General features: G+C 39.3%; 1 protein-coding gene across 1 annotated transcript in view; it reads right to left on the bottom strand.

Moving 5' to 3' along the window:
* Nucleotides 1-273: 273 nt before the first annotated feature.
* Nucleotides 274-16,973, bottom strand: part of Dcc (DCC netrin 1 receptor) — a 268,312-nt gene continuing 251,612 nt past the window's right edge. Inside the window, exons 19-20 of the mRNA XM_050121731.1 lie at nt 2,415-2,557; nt 274-363 (exon numbers count right to left, since the gene is read on the bottom strand). Of these exons, the coding sequence (XP_049977688.1) occupies nt 274-363; nt 2,415-2,557 (233 nt within the window). The remainder of the gene's footprint in view (nt 364-2,414; nt 2,558-16,973) is intronic.

The following is a 16,973-nucleotide window of genomic DNA, read 5'->3' as shown; positions in this document are numbered from 1 at the left end:
CCGGGACTATGCTAGAAACTTCAGCCTTGACTTCTCAGTGAAGACGCATCTTTGCTTTTGCTTAGGGACCTCATGGCCATCCCTGTCCAGTTCCTGATGTCCATGTAGGATAGGATGCTGATTCCTTCTGAACGGCTTCAGGTGTTCCTTAACTGAGTGGTCCTGACGGTTGACCTGTACACTGGTTAGAGTTTTTGGACATGGGTGTGCTGTTTATGGATACTTGGTATGCTGTAAAGTTCCCGGAAAACCTCAATGCTTCGACAATATGTGTCAAAAAGCTGAACCTGTGATGGCGTTAAGTTGCTTCATTAGCCCTTCCAGACTTGCCATTTGCTCACTCAGGTCGTCCTGTTCATACACCTAAAAAGAGAACGAGAGCAGAGTTAGTCCTGCGTCTTGGTAGGCTCCCTCCGTGTAGGACCCACTTATTATTAGGCCATTGCTTCGACCACTTATCATTCTTGAGTTTGACAAGGGGACCTATAGCAAGAACTATTCTCAGAGAATGCTAACTGAATGAACGTGTGATAGAAAAGGAGCTAGCAATACATGACTGAAAAGTAGCCTGTTGGCGCAATACACTGTTTTGTATAAAAAGAATGAAGTTTGCAGTGAGATAATTACTTGATCAATTATTTCCTATTCCTTCCCTCCCTTCTTCCTATCCCTCCCTTCCTTCCTTCCTTCCTTCCTTCCTTCCTTCCTTCCTTCCTTCCTTCCTTCCTTCCTTCCTTCCTTCCTTCCTTCTTTTTCTCCTTTCTCTTTCTTTCCTTTTTTCCCCTCCCTCCCTCTCCGCCCCTCTCTCTCTCTGTCTCTTCTTTTTTTTTTTTTTTTTTTTGGAAGCAGTGTTTCACAATATACTCCATGATGGTCTGGAATTCTTTATGTAGGCCACACTGACCTCAAACTCACAGAGCTCCACCTGCTTCTACCATTTCAGAGCTGGGATTCAAGGTGTGTAACATCACATCTGGTCGTTGGGCACCCATTTTCAAATATGTTGTTTTGGTTGTCTGAATTATTTATCTGAATTTAACTACTGTATTCTTTAAATATAGTTACTCTAAGTTCAATATATTTCACATATAAGACACACTTATGGATAATGTAAAAACAAAAGGAAAGTATTGTACAGTTACATATTTATCAAGTATTAATGCCATACTTAGAAAATATTGGATTAAATAAAAGCATTAAATTACATATTCCAATTTTTATGCTTTTAGTATAGTTCCTAGAAAATTTAAAATTATCCAGGGTCATCACATTATTATTTTCATATACATATATGTATATATATTATACACACACACACATATATATATTAAAATTTCTACCTCTGATGTAAATGGCCTGTTAATAATTAAGATTGACTGAAAATAGTGAAAGCAAAGAACATAGCATTAAAAGACATAAGAAATATATGAAAGGAAAAGCAGAAATGGGGCAAATTTAGATCAGCTGGTCTTAACTGTTAAGAAGTACACTAACATTCCAAACAGCTGCATTTGGGTAGCCTCATTTCAAACTGTTTTATACTGTACTTTTGATAGAAAAGTTTTTATTTTTCCTCTCAAATTGAGCTTTCTAATTTAATCATATTTGACGTCTTTCCTTAGAACAGAAAATTTCTGTTCCTTAACTAATGAAACTCTCCTTTTAGTTCCTAAATGTGTTTGCATTAGCTTACAAACTATGTTATTTCCAAAATGTCTCACCATATAACCTTCTTTTGGCTAGCCCTCACCTCACCTTCTCTGCTCCTCAATCTTCCAGTCCCCATGCCCATGCTCAACACCGTGAGAACTGCCCCACTTCATGGGACTTCAGTCTACTCTCCTTTTTATTTTTTATCTTAGGTTGGAAAATTGGAGGTTTCCATACTGTGTTTTCAGGCACTCTTCTATTTTGTTAAGGCTTCCTGTGCTCTTTGTCTTTGGTCGTCTAGCTCCATTCATTCTTGAATATTTGTTCTTTTATGGATTTAGAAGCAATAACTAACTTCAGCAAATTCCCTAGGCTATAGCTTTCAGTTAAATATTAGTTCAATAATGAGCACATGGGTTTCTTTCCAGGATTTCAAGATATTTCTTAGAAATCATAGGGTGTGGTTTGTGTGTGTGTGTGTGTGTGTGTGTGTGTGTGTGTGTAGGCTCATATGTGCAGGCATTTATAGATATACACATGTATAAAAGTATGCTTATATATGATTATATGAATTCATAGATTAGTTAATATTCTGTTATCTATACATCTTTAATTTAACTGATTCTCTTGTATATACTCTTTTTTTGTAGTTTTTCTCATCACGTTTAAGCATAGGCAAGGAGTAAAAACAATTCCTTATGTGCTGATGAGTGATGACCACTTAGGTCACATTGTACCGCACGACTCTGAACACAGGCTCTTACACTGGCTGGATCCTCTGTTGGCTTGTGACTCTCCTCCGACACTTCAGGGGCTGTTGGCACAGACACGGGAAGCAAAGGGGACCTTGCCTTTCCAGCCAGCCCAAGGGAGGCTGTTTTAACATGAGTCTTGGGCAGAGTAGGTCCTGGAATAGAAAACACAGGTTGATGAAAGTAAGATATAAAACATCCAAGGTACAAGGTCTGAATCCAGCAGGCTGACCTTGATTTGACCATGTTCTTCATTCTGTGTGTGGTGATGGATTCTGACTCTCAGGGCAGACTCGCTTTATTTTCCCTGAATGGAAGACAGATTATATGGGAAGGCCTTGCCTGGTGAAGCTCTACAAATTGTGACTAATTACAAGTGGATTCCAAATCAGGCAGGGAGCTCCAGACTTTTCATCACAAACAACAGTTTAACAGGTAAGCTCATTATCTGGCAGCCTCTGGTTCAGGGTATTATGAACTGTACAATAACTCCTAAATTATGTAATAGATAAAGATGTGTGAACTTAGAAGAAATAGCTGCTTGGTCTGTAAAGAAATACTACGTATTTCAGCAAAAGAAAGTCTTGCATGGCTAAACTGAGAGAATTGTATTATGATCTATTGAACAAAATGAAATGATTTTTCTGACCAAAGTAAACTGTCAACAGAATCCATTTTAATATTCTTCAAAAACAAGCAAGAAATTAAGTCTTTTGAATGACTTTTTTACTAAAATAATTAATTGCTTTTTATTTTGTTTGAAATTTCCTTTAAAATTCTGCTTAGGTTTCTTATTTCTTGTTTCTGCTTCATTGCTATTAACTTGCAATAAGTGTTTATAAAGACTTATTGAACTGGGTAGCACATATCACAGGATTAAAGAGTCATGCTTACTTAGAATTGAAACCAAGAGCTTTAGCACAAACGTTATAGGGTCTTGGAGAAGCTACACTCATGAAGCTTCGTCAACACGACTGTAAGTCAACAGAGGCCCTGTACAAGGATGGCACCAATAACACACCAGTACAGAAAGGAGCAAGCTTGTGAGACCTTAGCCCCAGATAAAGAAATAGAGGACACAAAGGAATACTGAACCAGTCTTCTCCAGGGAAGAGCACACCCACTAGTTATCCAATACTAAATCCAATACTAAATGCATACATGAGAACTATGCATGTAAGTAGCATTATACACACTGAGAAGGCTGTACTTATATATTTAGGATATACATTCACAAGCGTGAGCACACACACATACATACAAACACACACATACATATATCAATCAATGCGGGTAGATGGCAGGGGTTGGAAGGATGGAAGGGAAAGGAAAAATGATGTAATTATAATCTCAAAACAAAAATAAGCAAAATAAAAACTTTAAAGGGAAGGTATAAAAGCTTACCTCTTTTGTATTCTACCACAAATAATGATACTTTAGTTCTTTGTTCTATTGATCTTAGACGGTACTATATTCTTTGACACAGACTACTATTTTAATAAACATACCAGGGTTAATGCGTTAACTGGGATAATGCATCTATGACCAGAAAAAGGGTCATTTGTTTATTTGAAACAATGTAAATACTCTAATAAATCAATAATCTGCTAAAAAGCTAGACACTGTAAATGATAAATTTGAGTATGAATCTATTTTCCCCTGTCATGTTCTAACATCCAGTCCCTTCTCAATAACTTTTACTAAACACTAGGGATCTAAGTATGTAACCAGACACAGAAATCTCATATATTCATTGATTGCTGGTTATGCAGTCTCTTGATTTTCTGAACCTCTCCTGGCTTATTTATCTGTAGAATGGTAATGATAATAGTGATTTCTAAGTATTAAATGAGATTACATATTTAAATTGGTTGAGGGCTGAGGAGGCAGCTCGGTCTATAAGGTTCTTTCATTTCAGGCATGAGTTCCTGAGTCTGAGTTCCAGATCACATGTAAACAATATGGTTAATTGACCAAGCACTTGAGACCCAGAACACGTGTAGCCAATACGGTTGATTGAGCATGCATTTGTAATTCCAATGGTGGGGAGACAGAGTCAGGGTAGGTCTCTGGAGCTCACTGGACCACTGGCTTCCTTAGTAAGCAAGCTTCAGGCCAGTGAGAAATCTTTCTAAACAGAAAAGGTGGACTATGTCTGATATGAGTGAATGATATCTGGATTTCTTCTCTGGCATGCACATGCATACACACAAACACACACACACACACACTGTATGTAGCTGATCCTTACTAAGTTGTTCAAGTAGGACTAGTTTTATTATTTCCATATTAAAATAAGCATAAGTATTATTATTCTGAGCTTACACATGAATGTAAAGAATGGAAGAAAATCAACCTCAAAGTTCCACACTTGGGCAGACAGTTCCCCAGCTTATATCTAACTGCCTTGGATAAGGGAAGGCTTCCTAACTCATAACTTGTTTTATTTTATCAAGGTGAAATTTTTCAGGAAACTATGAAAGTGAACATTACTGGAAATCAAAGACTATGTTTAGCTTGACGATTGAATTTTTTTCCCATGTCTCTGAATGCCGTAAGTGAGTTGTAATGTCAATAAACTCTAGCATTGTCTTCCTCCATTTTTATTACAATGTTTTTAAATATATGCATAAGTGTCATAATCTTCATAAGTATCATATTTCTTCTGTTATAGTCTCTAATACGAACTTAAGTAATCTTAAATGTGAAGAGTATTATAAAAATAGACAATATGCGGGCTGATGAGATGGCTCAAAAAAAAAAATGCTTGCTGTGCAAGTCCCATTACTTGAGTTCCACGCCCAGTATGTGTGGTGCGTGTGTCAGGGAGAATCAGCTCCAGAAAATCGTCTCTGAACTCCATAATCATGCTATTATGACAGGTGTACCTGCACTTGTATGCACATATCAAACACACACAGTCACAATCATAAAAACAATGATAAAATAACAATATTAATAAATTTTTGAAAATTGCAACTTCATTAATCATTCATAAAAAGAGGAAAGGTAAGGAACAAATATACCGTGCAAATTTTGAGTACATGACACAGTCATTTTGGGTTCATGACCCATGATTAGTTTTTACTACCGTTATGCTCTAACCAAATGATAGTCAAATCTCTATTCATACAGAGATTGTAATGTTAGCTTGTCTTCACTGGATATGAACCAATTATGTGTGTGTTACATTTATCTCTATCCTTTCTCTTTAGCCTTTTACTCCACGTAGGATGTAGTGATATTTCATTTGTATTTTAATAAATAATGCTTGCATGAAGTTCAAAAATTAAAACAGTCATGCTGATCAGCCTTACAGCCTTACACACCTTAATCTCAATAGCTACACTAGTTTGCCATGGAAGCCAGGCAGCTGTGGAGCATGCATTTAATCTCAGCACAGAGAGGGATATAAAACGGGATGAGACAGCTTTCAGAGACAATCTCTTTCTGAGGTTTCTGGAGGCAGGATTGCCATTTTGGACTGAGGTAGGGGTAAGAACCAGTGGCTGGCTGTTTTGCTTTTCTGACCCTCAGGTTGAACCCCAATTTCTGTCTCTGGGTTTTTGTTAAATGTGCTACAATAGGGTGTTCCTGGCAGTATCTCACAAATGGAGGCCCTAAAACCGGTCTCGCTGAACATAGCAGACAATGAGGACTACTGAGACTTCAAGAACAATGGCAATGGGTTTTTGATCCTACTGCACGTATTGGCTTTGTGGGAGCCTAGGCAGTTTGGATGCTCACCTTACTAGACCTGGATGGAGGTGGGTGGTCCTTGGACTTCCCATTGGGCAGGGAACCCTGATTGCTCTTTAGGCTGATGAGGGAGGGGGACTTGATTGGGGGAGGGGGAGGGAAATGGGAGGCGGCGGTGGGGAAGAGACAGAAATCTTTAATAAATAAATAAATAAAAATATACAAAAAAACTTGTTACAACTGAGTTCTCAACTGGATCTTCAGAAGGTCCTCATGTTTAATTTATATTAATATTTTACATTGTTTGCCTGGGGATGTAGGTTATGGTTAGATTACTTGCCCAGTATACAAGCCCTGAGCCCTGAGATCAATTCCCAGAACTGTGATAGATAAATAGATGAATACATATATAAATGAAGTATGAATACTAATACATTTGTTTAAATTGAGATACACATTTTTGCAAAGGAATTCTCAAAGTTAGCTTCTCTTAAAATGGTGATGGTAGTACACACTACTCTTATCCAAACAAGTTGGCGGCTGAGACATGAGGCCAGCATAAGTTCAAAGCCAGCCTTGATACATAGCCTGGTTCTCTCTCAAGTAACATGTCCCCTACCTCCTCAGCCCAGGGACATACACAGAAAACCTAAGAATTCTGTCATCAAAACATGAAACAAACAAACAAACAAAAACCAAAACAAATGAGCCAAAGGCCCAACCAAACGAATGACTGACAGTTCAAAGGGCCCAACCAAAGTACCAACAGTTCCAAAACGAGAGCTGTTGAGCTGGAGAATGAATACGTCCCTTGGATTCCTGTTTTGAATTACAATCTCTGAACTGTGCTCATTTATCCTCCTACAAAGGTTTCCAGGTTCTGGGTAAATATGAGTTCAGCTCTTTTTCTCCCAAAGGTCATACTTTGCAGGAGCATCTTTTATACCTCACTACTTCAACAGAGCAAACACATCCTAATCACTGTTTTCTCTATGGACTTATTTGTACATACTTATCTTTTTTAAAATCAAGGCTTCCTAGATAATGAAAACAGATTTGCTTTTATTTTTAAGGTTTTCCAAATGTTTTAGAGGAATTTAAACTAGGTCTGTGAGCTTTACCAAGTACTTTGTAATATGCTCAGTACACACTGAAAACCAGTTTTCTTTAATGTGGGTATTTATACAAAGAAAATGCAAATGTGTACTAGAGAACTAAAGGGCATTGGCCTAGCTTATCATGGAGGAAATTATAGCAGGGTTGGTTCCTGTTTTTTTTTTATGAAAAAACATATAAAATAAATTTTCTTTTAGAATTTACTAGACTTAATTTTACTTAATAAATTATCTCAGTACATTTTTGACAGCTTTGTATGTAAAGAAAATGTGATGCTTAGGCACGGCTTACCATTAGCACTACAAAATACTCCCGGATACATTTTCTCCCTAACATATGTGCAGATGCTTTATGTATTATACTCCCTTTACCATATTAATATATTGCACTGCAATGCAGGTGTGCCTAAAGACTACCTTAATTCAAACACATTAAAAGATGAAGATTATTATGTTAAGTGATTTTCTCTAGTGATGAGGCAACAATTATTCATTCTTTCAGAAGGTACTGAATGTTATGCAATGATAAGACACTATGAGCTTTGCACCAGGGATCTCAGAAACTTTTGGATCCAGACCACAGTGAGGATGTAAATTTGAACACACTTCTTTTTCTGAAATACTATTGACAGCATCGCAAATGTTCAGGACTCTGAAACCTCAGTGGGGCCGGGATTCTATCCAGTGACCTTCTTTATTTGTTCTGCTGCAAGGAACCTGAGGTTCTTGGAAACCAAGACACTGAGGTAGAACTAATCTTCACAAAATTTCTAAGAGGCAAAGGTTTGAGCAGTCCTCCAGAGTTTAGTATTGGCAGGATTTGACTGTGCAATCAGTGGCCTTTAATGCTTTTTCTTTCCATATGATGAAGAAGGAGGTACAGATACTTATATAGGAGGAATTTCACAGGAGCGGGTTATGAACAGCCAATTAGACAATGTGAATGTCAAAACTGTTCTTCAGGAAAGAAGAGATGCTGTAAATCCGAGATTTCCAGGAGCACTTTCGTGCTGGGACGGTGACCCCATTCTCCTGGGTGTGTATTAATTCTGTGCCTATGCTCCAGCTCTATTTGCACAGATTCATCATTTTCTGCTTTGAACCTCAGCTATTTGAAGTTGGACGCTAGAAGCCTGAGTCGCCCAAAGCTCACCAAGCTGAGCTCTACCCTTTACTTAAGTATTTGAAGCTCACTGAGCAATTGTTTTCTGATTTGATTTTGTAGGTTGTATCCCCAGTCTTCCATGGGGCTACAAGTCAGAAGTAATTCTTTACTGTGCATCTGACGACTTACCAGCTGCCTTCCCCAAGGGCAGAATTCTGACCCCATCTTCTACAGCACTGGAACCAAACATACATCTTTATATAAAATAAGTAGACGTCTGGCATATACCATTTTGAAGTGAAAAGGAACCGCAGTCCTCTGGCATTTGTGTTAGTGAGTGGAGCCTGGGGACTTGCCCAGACTGAAGACATTCCACAGAGCGCCATCCTGCTGCCTCTCACCCGTTGATATACTGCTACTGTTGGGAGAACTGTTAACCCGAGTTCATTCCTCCACGCTGAGATTTCCTAGATTTCACTTGCAGACAGGAATTTGGTGTACTTCTTAAACACTGCCTGGCTTTTACTACATGGCCCTTGGGTTATTCACATGGAATAGCCAACAGTGAACCTTCAGAGCACTTCTAGCAAGGTTAAATTCAAAGTCTTACTATTTGTTATGGAACAGTGGCTAAGGATCTTCTTAGTTTCCTGCTCACCCTCTGAAAAAATAGGTGTCATGACCTAGATGACCTGATGTTAACCTCTGAGTGGTTTGCAGATTTAGAAATGCTTCTTTAGGATGCAGGTTCATCTAGGGAAGCAAAGAGGAGCGATCAGTCCCATAAGGTGCAAGGACCAGACACAGCTGTAGAACTCACTGGTGTGTTATGGTTCCGTATAACACATGTGATCCCTGACAATGCTACTGTCAAAATAGCCTGTCCTGTAAATGTGACGGACATTTTGAGGGCTCTTGAGATATTAGTGAATTTTCACACTCGATCTTGCACAAGCAGCCCATCTTCTGTATAACTTGATGGAGAAAAGTGTTAGATAGGATTGGGGCGGGAAGCCTCAGAAGCTTCCTTTGGGCAGGCTAGATTCTTATAGGATTGGCTAAACAGTTATGTGCCCTACCCGCTACCGTAACAGTACCTTCCTGTTACAAGTCATCAGGAGTGCAGAAGGCTGTTGCTGGGGGCTATGGCAAAAGCAATCAGTTCTAATAGGGCTTTGTTTTCAGTCATGGAAAGAAGCAAAGGCTCCTAATTCAGTGCACTGACTACTTTTTCCAGGTATATGACATTTGTGACCATTTGTATGTCTATAGCTCACATTTTTGTTTAATATGCCTACTAGCACTATCTCTGTACTGGGCATCTACAGGGATGGGCAAAATCCCTTCCAGTGCTGACTTAGCTGTTGGTTCAGTTACTAGGGGCTGCTCAGTGTCTTCAAAGGACTCTCATCCTAAGACAGTCTGCATATTGTTGGTATTGGGGCTTATAGATATCACACAGCATGGCTGTAAGTATGCATGCCACATTAGTAGAATTTGCTTCTGTGTTAAATCAGGAAGGGGTTTGGGCAGAAGGTCGTCAACCTACTCCCTATTATGACATCAACAAATGGAGACCTCATTGGACATGCACAAAAGTCAACCTACCCCATGAGAAATTGTCAGGTAGGTTTAATAGTACCTATGCCTGCCAGTGAGAGCTACAAAAATGGCTTCACCTGTGTTGACACTGCCATGGGCCTCTTATAAGCATTTCTGTGCAAGAGAGCAACATGGAAAGCCACCATTAAGGGTTTCACCCAACTCAGTGTTACACATGGGTGTCCATAAAGAATTGATAGTGGCAGAGGTAGCATTTCATGCACATTGAGATACAGAATAGGATGAAGATAACCAGGTCTGATGGTATGCCCAGCTATCTTACAGTTCTACCGGATCTGAGCTAATTAAAAGGAAAAGCAGGGTGTTAAAACATAACATCTAAAGAGTCTAAACACAAAAGGTACCCAGTTTGTATGGGAAAAGAAACTCTCAGAGGTCACAGAAATATTGAATGAAAATCACAGTGTGAAGGGTGGGCTATCACTCCATGAAGTTGTTGGCTAGGGAAGCCCCCGAGGCACCACAGATCATAAAGACTACTGCAACTGCTGTCCGTTGTATGCCAGATTCAGAAAGTAAGACCCTTTCGCTGAAGACATCCCATGTGCACACTTTGCCTGCAGGGCATGCAGAAATAAAGCTGAAACTGAACCGGAAACTCCCATCTTGCTAATTGGCTTTCATAGTGCCAGAGGGATGGGGCATGCTTGCTGCTGACAGAGAAGAGACCTCAACATTCCTGCTTGGCTATGGGCGCCGTGTGCTTAAATGATGTATTGCCAGGCAAGATGTGCGGGCTTATGGCTTGGCTTAGCAAATCTTTGGACTGTATTTAAGCCCCCTCTCCAGGAGAGGGAGCTCACAACTAGTATAGAAAGCCAGGACAAATGATGCGGCTGGGGAGATCATAGTGCCAAAAAGGAAAAGAAACACCTATGGATTTACTAGATGGATGTCAAACTGCCCTTCAAACATTTGTGATTACACCCAGAGCTCACCACTGTTGTCAGCCTCAGCTCAAACAATGGTGAAACTCTTGAGAACAGACGAGTTTTAGGGTGACACAGTGGCCTAATTTTGAGCCATAGGTGGACATCTTTAGCCATCGTTTGTAATAGTCAAGGATCATTGTACAAGAGGGGATAAGAAAGAAGAACGTAAAATTAGGAGGAAGGGGTGAAGTGTTATATAATAAATTCCTCATAGAAACATTCCATCCTTCAGGGAAGTTCTTTAAGACAGAAGGCAAACAAGTCAAAATGTATTCAACAGTCCCTGAAACAGACAGGATTTGTTCCCCTCCCCGCTCCCACACACAACACAAACAATGTAGAGAGACACTCTCAAAGAAGCCGAGCTGCACAGAATACTCTTATAAGAACCAAGATGTAGCCGGGCGGTGGTGCCTCATGCCTTTTATCCCAGCACTTGGGAGGCAGAGGCAGGCGGATCTCTGGGAGTTCGAGGCCAGCCTGGTCTACAAGAGTTAGTTCCGGGACAGGCACCAAAGCTACAGAGAAACCCTGTCTGGAAAAAAAAAAAAAAAAAGGAACCAAGATGTAAAGATGTTTCCAGAGCAGCGTTCTGGAAGAAGCAGAAGTTGTCTGGAAAAAGTTTATACCAACTGACTCACTTGGAAAGGGCACCCCAATCTGTTGAGCTACCTGTGGTGTGTTTCTGATTCCTAACTTTTGTGAGCTGTCATCCATGCTGGGGTGGGCTGTGCTGATGCAGCTGTCTTTGAGTCATTTCTGCTCCTGTAAGTAACCCTTCTTCCATATTCCTATAAGTAACTCCAATAAAACTCACTGGTTCATCAAGTTGGACTTTGGAGGTATCAGTGTTTTCGTCTGTCCTGGATATTGAGGAGACATGTGTTTTACCTCCCTAGGAAAAGTCTTATCACAAAAGAGTCTAAGAAAACTTTTAGGGAGATTTCATTCATGGAACAATTTATGCCATGTTAACATAGGCATGTATTAGTTAAAATCACATGTATTAGTTAAAATCACATGTATTATAAATAGGAATGCACAGTAGAAATGAGGTCATATAACTTAATCTGGCAGTCAACATAAGGACCACCACACAATTTACTGTCCTTAGAAACCAACCTGTTCATGTTTTAATACCATAAAAGAAAGACCCAAAGAATAATCACACTCCTTGAGCATGCTCATGCCTTGTGGCCAACTGTCAATCTTGACAACGCAATTCTAATCTATTTGATTCCTTTGCTTTGAATAAACTGTGCTAGCAAAAAAAAATCCATATAACACCTTATATCAATCTTGTAAGAGGCTAAGAACCTGGAAAAACATGACCCACACCCCCAAGCCACAGATAACACTTTGACAAATCAAAGAGGGCTGCGAGCTACTCTCCTAAGGCATTGCTGAAAACATTAGAAAGTAGAAAACAACCCATTTCACCAGCATGCTAAACTCTTGTTTCTCAGTGTCTGAATATGCCAAGGCTCTCACTGGTGTTTCTCAGGTTGGCAGATCTCAGCCGTAGCTTGCAGAGATGACTTCATGTTTACTTCTTTGTTTTAGAGAACAGCACTTACCTTGACAATTAGCATATGCATGAACAATTTAACTCTTATGTGTTTCTTCAGAATGACATATCAAAGAAAAAGAAAAAGAAATATAAAAGAAACCCTTCCAGGACTCCAAGCTGCTAATGTAATAAAAATTTAACCTTATAGTCAACATGCTCTGAGAGTTGTTCCAAACAAAAGGAGTGACTTTCAGAATGTTATCAGGAAACTACATCTTGCTTTGGGAGGAAGAAACAAACATGCATATAGGTGACAGCAAGTGAGAGAAACAACAATCTCTGGGGTTGTAGAAATTGAAAAACTCATCTGCTTGCATTTAGTCATAGATGGATGAGGGATTCCCAACCAGAAACAACTGGCTGATGGACAAAATGAAGGAGTTTGAATTCACTGTTTTATTTTCTCCAAGTCAATGAACAAGGTGTGATTTCTAAAATGAAGTCGAGCTAAATGCTCACATGTGCTGAAAGGGATTCACAGTTTCTGCTATTCAACACATGCCTAGGAAAGGCAACTTTAAAGGCAAGGGACACGGTCACCCTGTATTGCTGGAGCACAACATGGTGGGAGTGGGTGACAGGAAAATGCTTGTCACATGGTAAAAGCAATGCAAAGAGATGGGTAGAGACAGGAAGGGACCCCAGGGTTCACGATATCCTACCCGGCTATGCTCTCTACTGACCTAACTCCCTTTCTTCCTCTTAAGCTTTCTCCCTGTTCTCAGTAGTGCCACAGTCAAAAAAAGGAAGACGCTAAAACAGGATTTTGAGAGACAGGTATTCATGCTATAACAGTGACAATGAATTAGCCTGATAGCGTAATTTCTTTGACTCATGATTTCCGCATATCTAACAAAGTTAAATAATTTGCTCTCTAAATTATTACCTATAAAATTGATATTACAGCCTAATAAAGCTATTCTGCTTGCATTTTATTCTCATACTGTTTTTAACAGCTTGGTATTTTAAATTTTATATTATTTCTATTTCCCTAGCTTATGAGTAGATTTGTTTTGTTTTAATCTACTCCTCCACTTTCAACTCTTCCTAGGCTCCTCCCCAAACCCAAACTCTGCCAATTAAACTTTCCGTTTAATGTCTTGGCTCTCTTTAAGATCTAGGAAGAATCAGCCAAGCATGGTGACATTTACCTCTTATCCCAGCATTTGGGAGGCCACGACAAGAAGACTATTGCCCACTCAAGGCCATTCATTGGAGTCTAACAAAAATAAATAAATAAATAAAACAAAATTAGAAAACATTGGTTAACACTTCAATAAAAACGTATTCAAGAAGGATTTCTCATCAACTTAAAAGAGTTTATAAGCAGTAGCAAGTTGCCTTTAAATCACTGCTTTATAGAAAAGTAATTCTTTTTTTTAACTCATTAATGAAAACCTGTAACAGAACTTTAGCTTGCTTTTGCTTTTTATATACCAAACTATAAATTGTTTGAGTAAAATAATGCAGTATTACATTTCTATGCGTCTAAATGACCCATGGTTAATTGAAATGTTTCAATTTGCAAATGCTTCGGTTGAAGCCACTGCACAATTTTCTGCGCCTGGGGTGCGCGCGGGAGAATCACTTCAGGGGACCCTCCGTGAAACCCCGGAGCTGCTGTGTTAAATAAATGCTTTTACATGGCTATACAACTAATTAAGGGAGCATCGCTTTGGATTTAATGTTGTTTCCTCAGCAGGACCCACTAAGCAGGGAAACACAAATGATGTTAGAGCTTTGCGATGGGCCAGCAGTGTGCATCGGGGGAAGACCAAAAGCCTCAGCAGGCATTTACCGTCCTAAGCTTTATTTCCACAGTGCAGTTATTAAACATTTCATTTGCTCATTAGGTACATAATATATGACTGCCAGGTGCGGCCTCCTGCTAGCGTCTCCTTACATGTTACTCCCGACCACAGTACTTTCTGTGTTGAGAAACACCAGGCCAGGCTGCAGCAGGAATGCATTGTGCAGACCTACTTGGGGGTAGATCAGAGGCTGGGGTGCATTCTGGGTCTGACCTTTTACTCAAATGTTCATATTCTTGCCTACCCCCTCCTATAGCCAGCTCTAGCTTTCATTCTTTTATTTTATGAATAAAACTGAAAGACAATAGATTCGCCTTTCTCTCTCATCTATTCTATAGTGGTAGCTGAAATGGCCTCTCACTGTCTAGTTCTGATGTGAAAAGTACGGAGACGTACTTATTTGTAAGTAATCCGTTTGCTTGTGCCATCTGGGGATGATGAAGATGTGGTAAAGTCACCTGCACTTCTCACGTGGGATGAGTTTTGGTGCTATGAGAGAAATGGGAACAAAGTGTGGGAAATTGTATATTCTCCTTCTTTATATTTTATGCTCACAGAATATTAAAAATAAAGTGAGCAGCTCTGTTTACTTGCATACGACAGTCATAGAGGAATCTTTACAGGTGGCCTAGTTTCAAACATGCATGTTTTTGTATTGCTCTTAAGGTATTTTTAACTCACAACACACAAGAGTAGATTGCATTTTAAGAGTAATGAACGCTGAAATGACTAAGAAAAGGCTTGTTCTCTTCTAACATCGTCCTCTCTCCTTACAGTGAAGTGAAATGTGGTGTATCTGCCCACTGGGGACAAGCTAGCAAAGGGTCTTGTCTCTCTACCCATATATGCTCTCCCAAGAAAAAGAATCAACACTGAATCACAGGTGAGATGGGTGTCAATCAAGATAAGATTGATACAGTAAACACTCAAGTTCTTAAATCTGCACATGATTGACACAGAAAACTCGAATTGTGCAGACCACATTTATTATGCAACTAGGAAAGGCTGACTCCAGTAGAGCAAGCCAATTGTTACATGGATAGGGGGAGGAAACAGGTCTCCTTGTTGTTCCTGCCTAGTTTCTTGTAAGGGCCATAGCTTGCTAGCATCTGGATACATTAGGTCATCGGGATTTCATCTCTATTGCGTCTATGTGACAGAACCCAGAGAAACACTTGGGTGTTGCCATCTTTTCTTAGTGGTAGAAAAACCATGACAACCCACACGTCCTTGAAATAGACTTCCAAAGCACACATTATTGTGTTGTCTTGGAGACAAGAAAATCAAAGTTCAAAGAAGACAAAGGAATACTTAAACCCCCTCAGCTAGTGACAGAGTTCATGGATTTCTACTACTGAGATATATGTTTTTCATAGATAAAAATAATATGAAAATTAACCAACTGAGGATTAGAGTGAACAAACCAGGCAATCGTGGGTCTGAGAGGGAGAGAATAAGAACGGGGCAGCAGAGAATAAGAAAGATGTCAGCAAACCATTAGTAACTCACAGGGGCACAGTCAGAAGAAAGAACAGCAACAAACGCTATTTATTTCTGTTTACTCTTTCTCCTGTCACAGGGTATGTGACCCAAGATATGATAAACCGTGATAACATGGTGCTCTACCACAGAAGTGCTGCAGACTCCCCCTTTTCTTTCTTTATGCCCACAAAATTTGTTCCCTTCTAATAGATGAAACAGAATATATGTAACATCACAACATCAGAGAAATGAAAATTCTAAAGCCTCTGTAAAATACAGTATTTGTGAGCTGAATTTATTTGAGAATGGACATCAAGAAACATCTCCACATATTTTTCCTTTAGTCTTATCCTTTCTTCCCTTTCAGGAACTTCTCATTCCCAACACCCTCATCATTTCGTGTTCACTTTCTGTACACTAATTACATGAAACCAAGAGCCTTACGTTCTTTCCCATGACTAAAAATAATGACCCTATAATACAACCAGTGACAAATCAATCACGGCTTTCTAACTGCCTTGACTTGTTTGAATTTTATTGATAAATGATAGAACAGCAATATTGGCAACCGAAAGGTGTTCTGTTGCAATTTCATCTACCTACTTAAGGGATGTTCTGCTTCTTAAAGCAGCTTTCAAAGATGGTGGTAATGTTTTATTTTCCATCTCCCTTTCCCTCTGGCTGAACAGCGAGCTCATAATCCAACAAATAATTTAATTATCCTCTTGTGGTTACAGTAAGCATCTAATAAAACATGTAGTAGTCTTAATGAAAAGATACATTTTCATGGTTAGCCCATGATTTAACTTTTATCTTTGCATATTGGAATCTAAGTACCAAATTTACTAGGCAAATTGGCGGCCATTTAAAAGTAACTCAAAAAAAAAAAAATAACCCATAGGGGCTTCCAAAATACCAGAGAAAAGAAGCCACTATAATTGGAAACATGAGTTTAAATATGGTTCCAAGTTAGTTTAAAGTGTTGGTATCCTATATATGAAGTGTTTATTTTGCATTTTGTAATGGATAAGAGGAAAGCTTATGAGAATTTTAAAAATTTGAAAGGAAGTAGGCTCATCAAACAGCCCTTGCATTAGGTTAACACTGGGAAATGCTGACTAAGCAGAGGTGGGGGGAAGTCCTCAAGAAGAGATCATTGTGTAAGGCTGCTGTGTACTTTGGATTTGCCAAGCACCCAACCCACTGACATCAGGGACGACATTATGCTTTGATG

The sequence above is a fragment of the Alexandromys fortis genome, unplaced genomic scaffold (assembly GCF_014885135.2).
Source record: "Alexandromys fortis isolate MF-2015 unplaced genomic scaffold, M_Fortis_MF-2015_v1.1 scaffold_202, whole genome shotgun sequence".
Classification (NCBI taxonomy): Eukaryota; Metazoa; Chordata; class Mammalia; order Rodentia; family Cricetidae; genus Alexandromys; species Alexandromys fortis.
The sequence above is the reverse complement of the archived record's forward strand: the minus strand, read 5'-3'. Positions and strand labels throughout refer to the sequence as shown.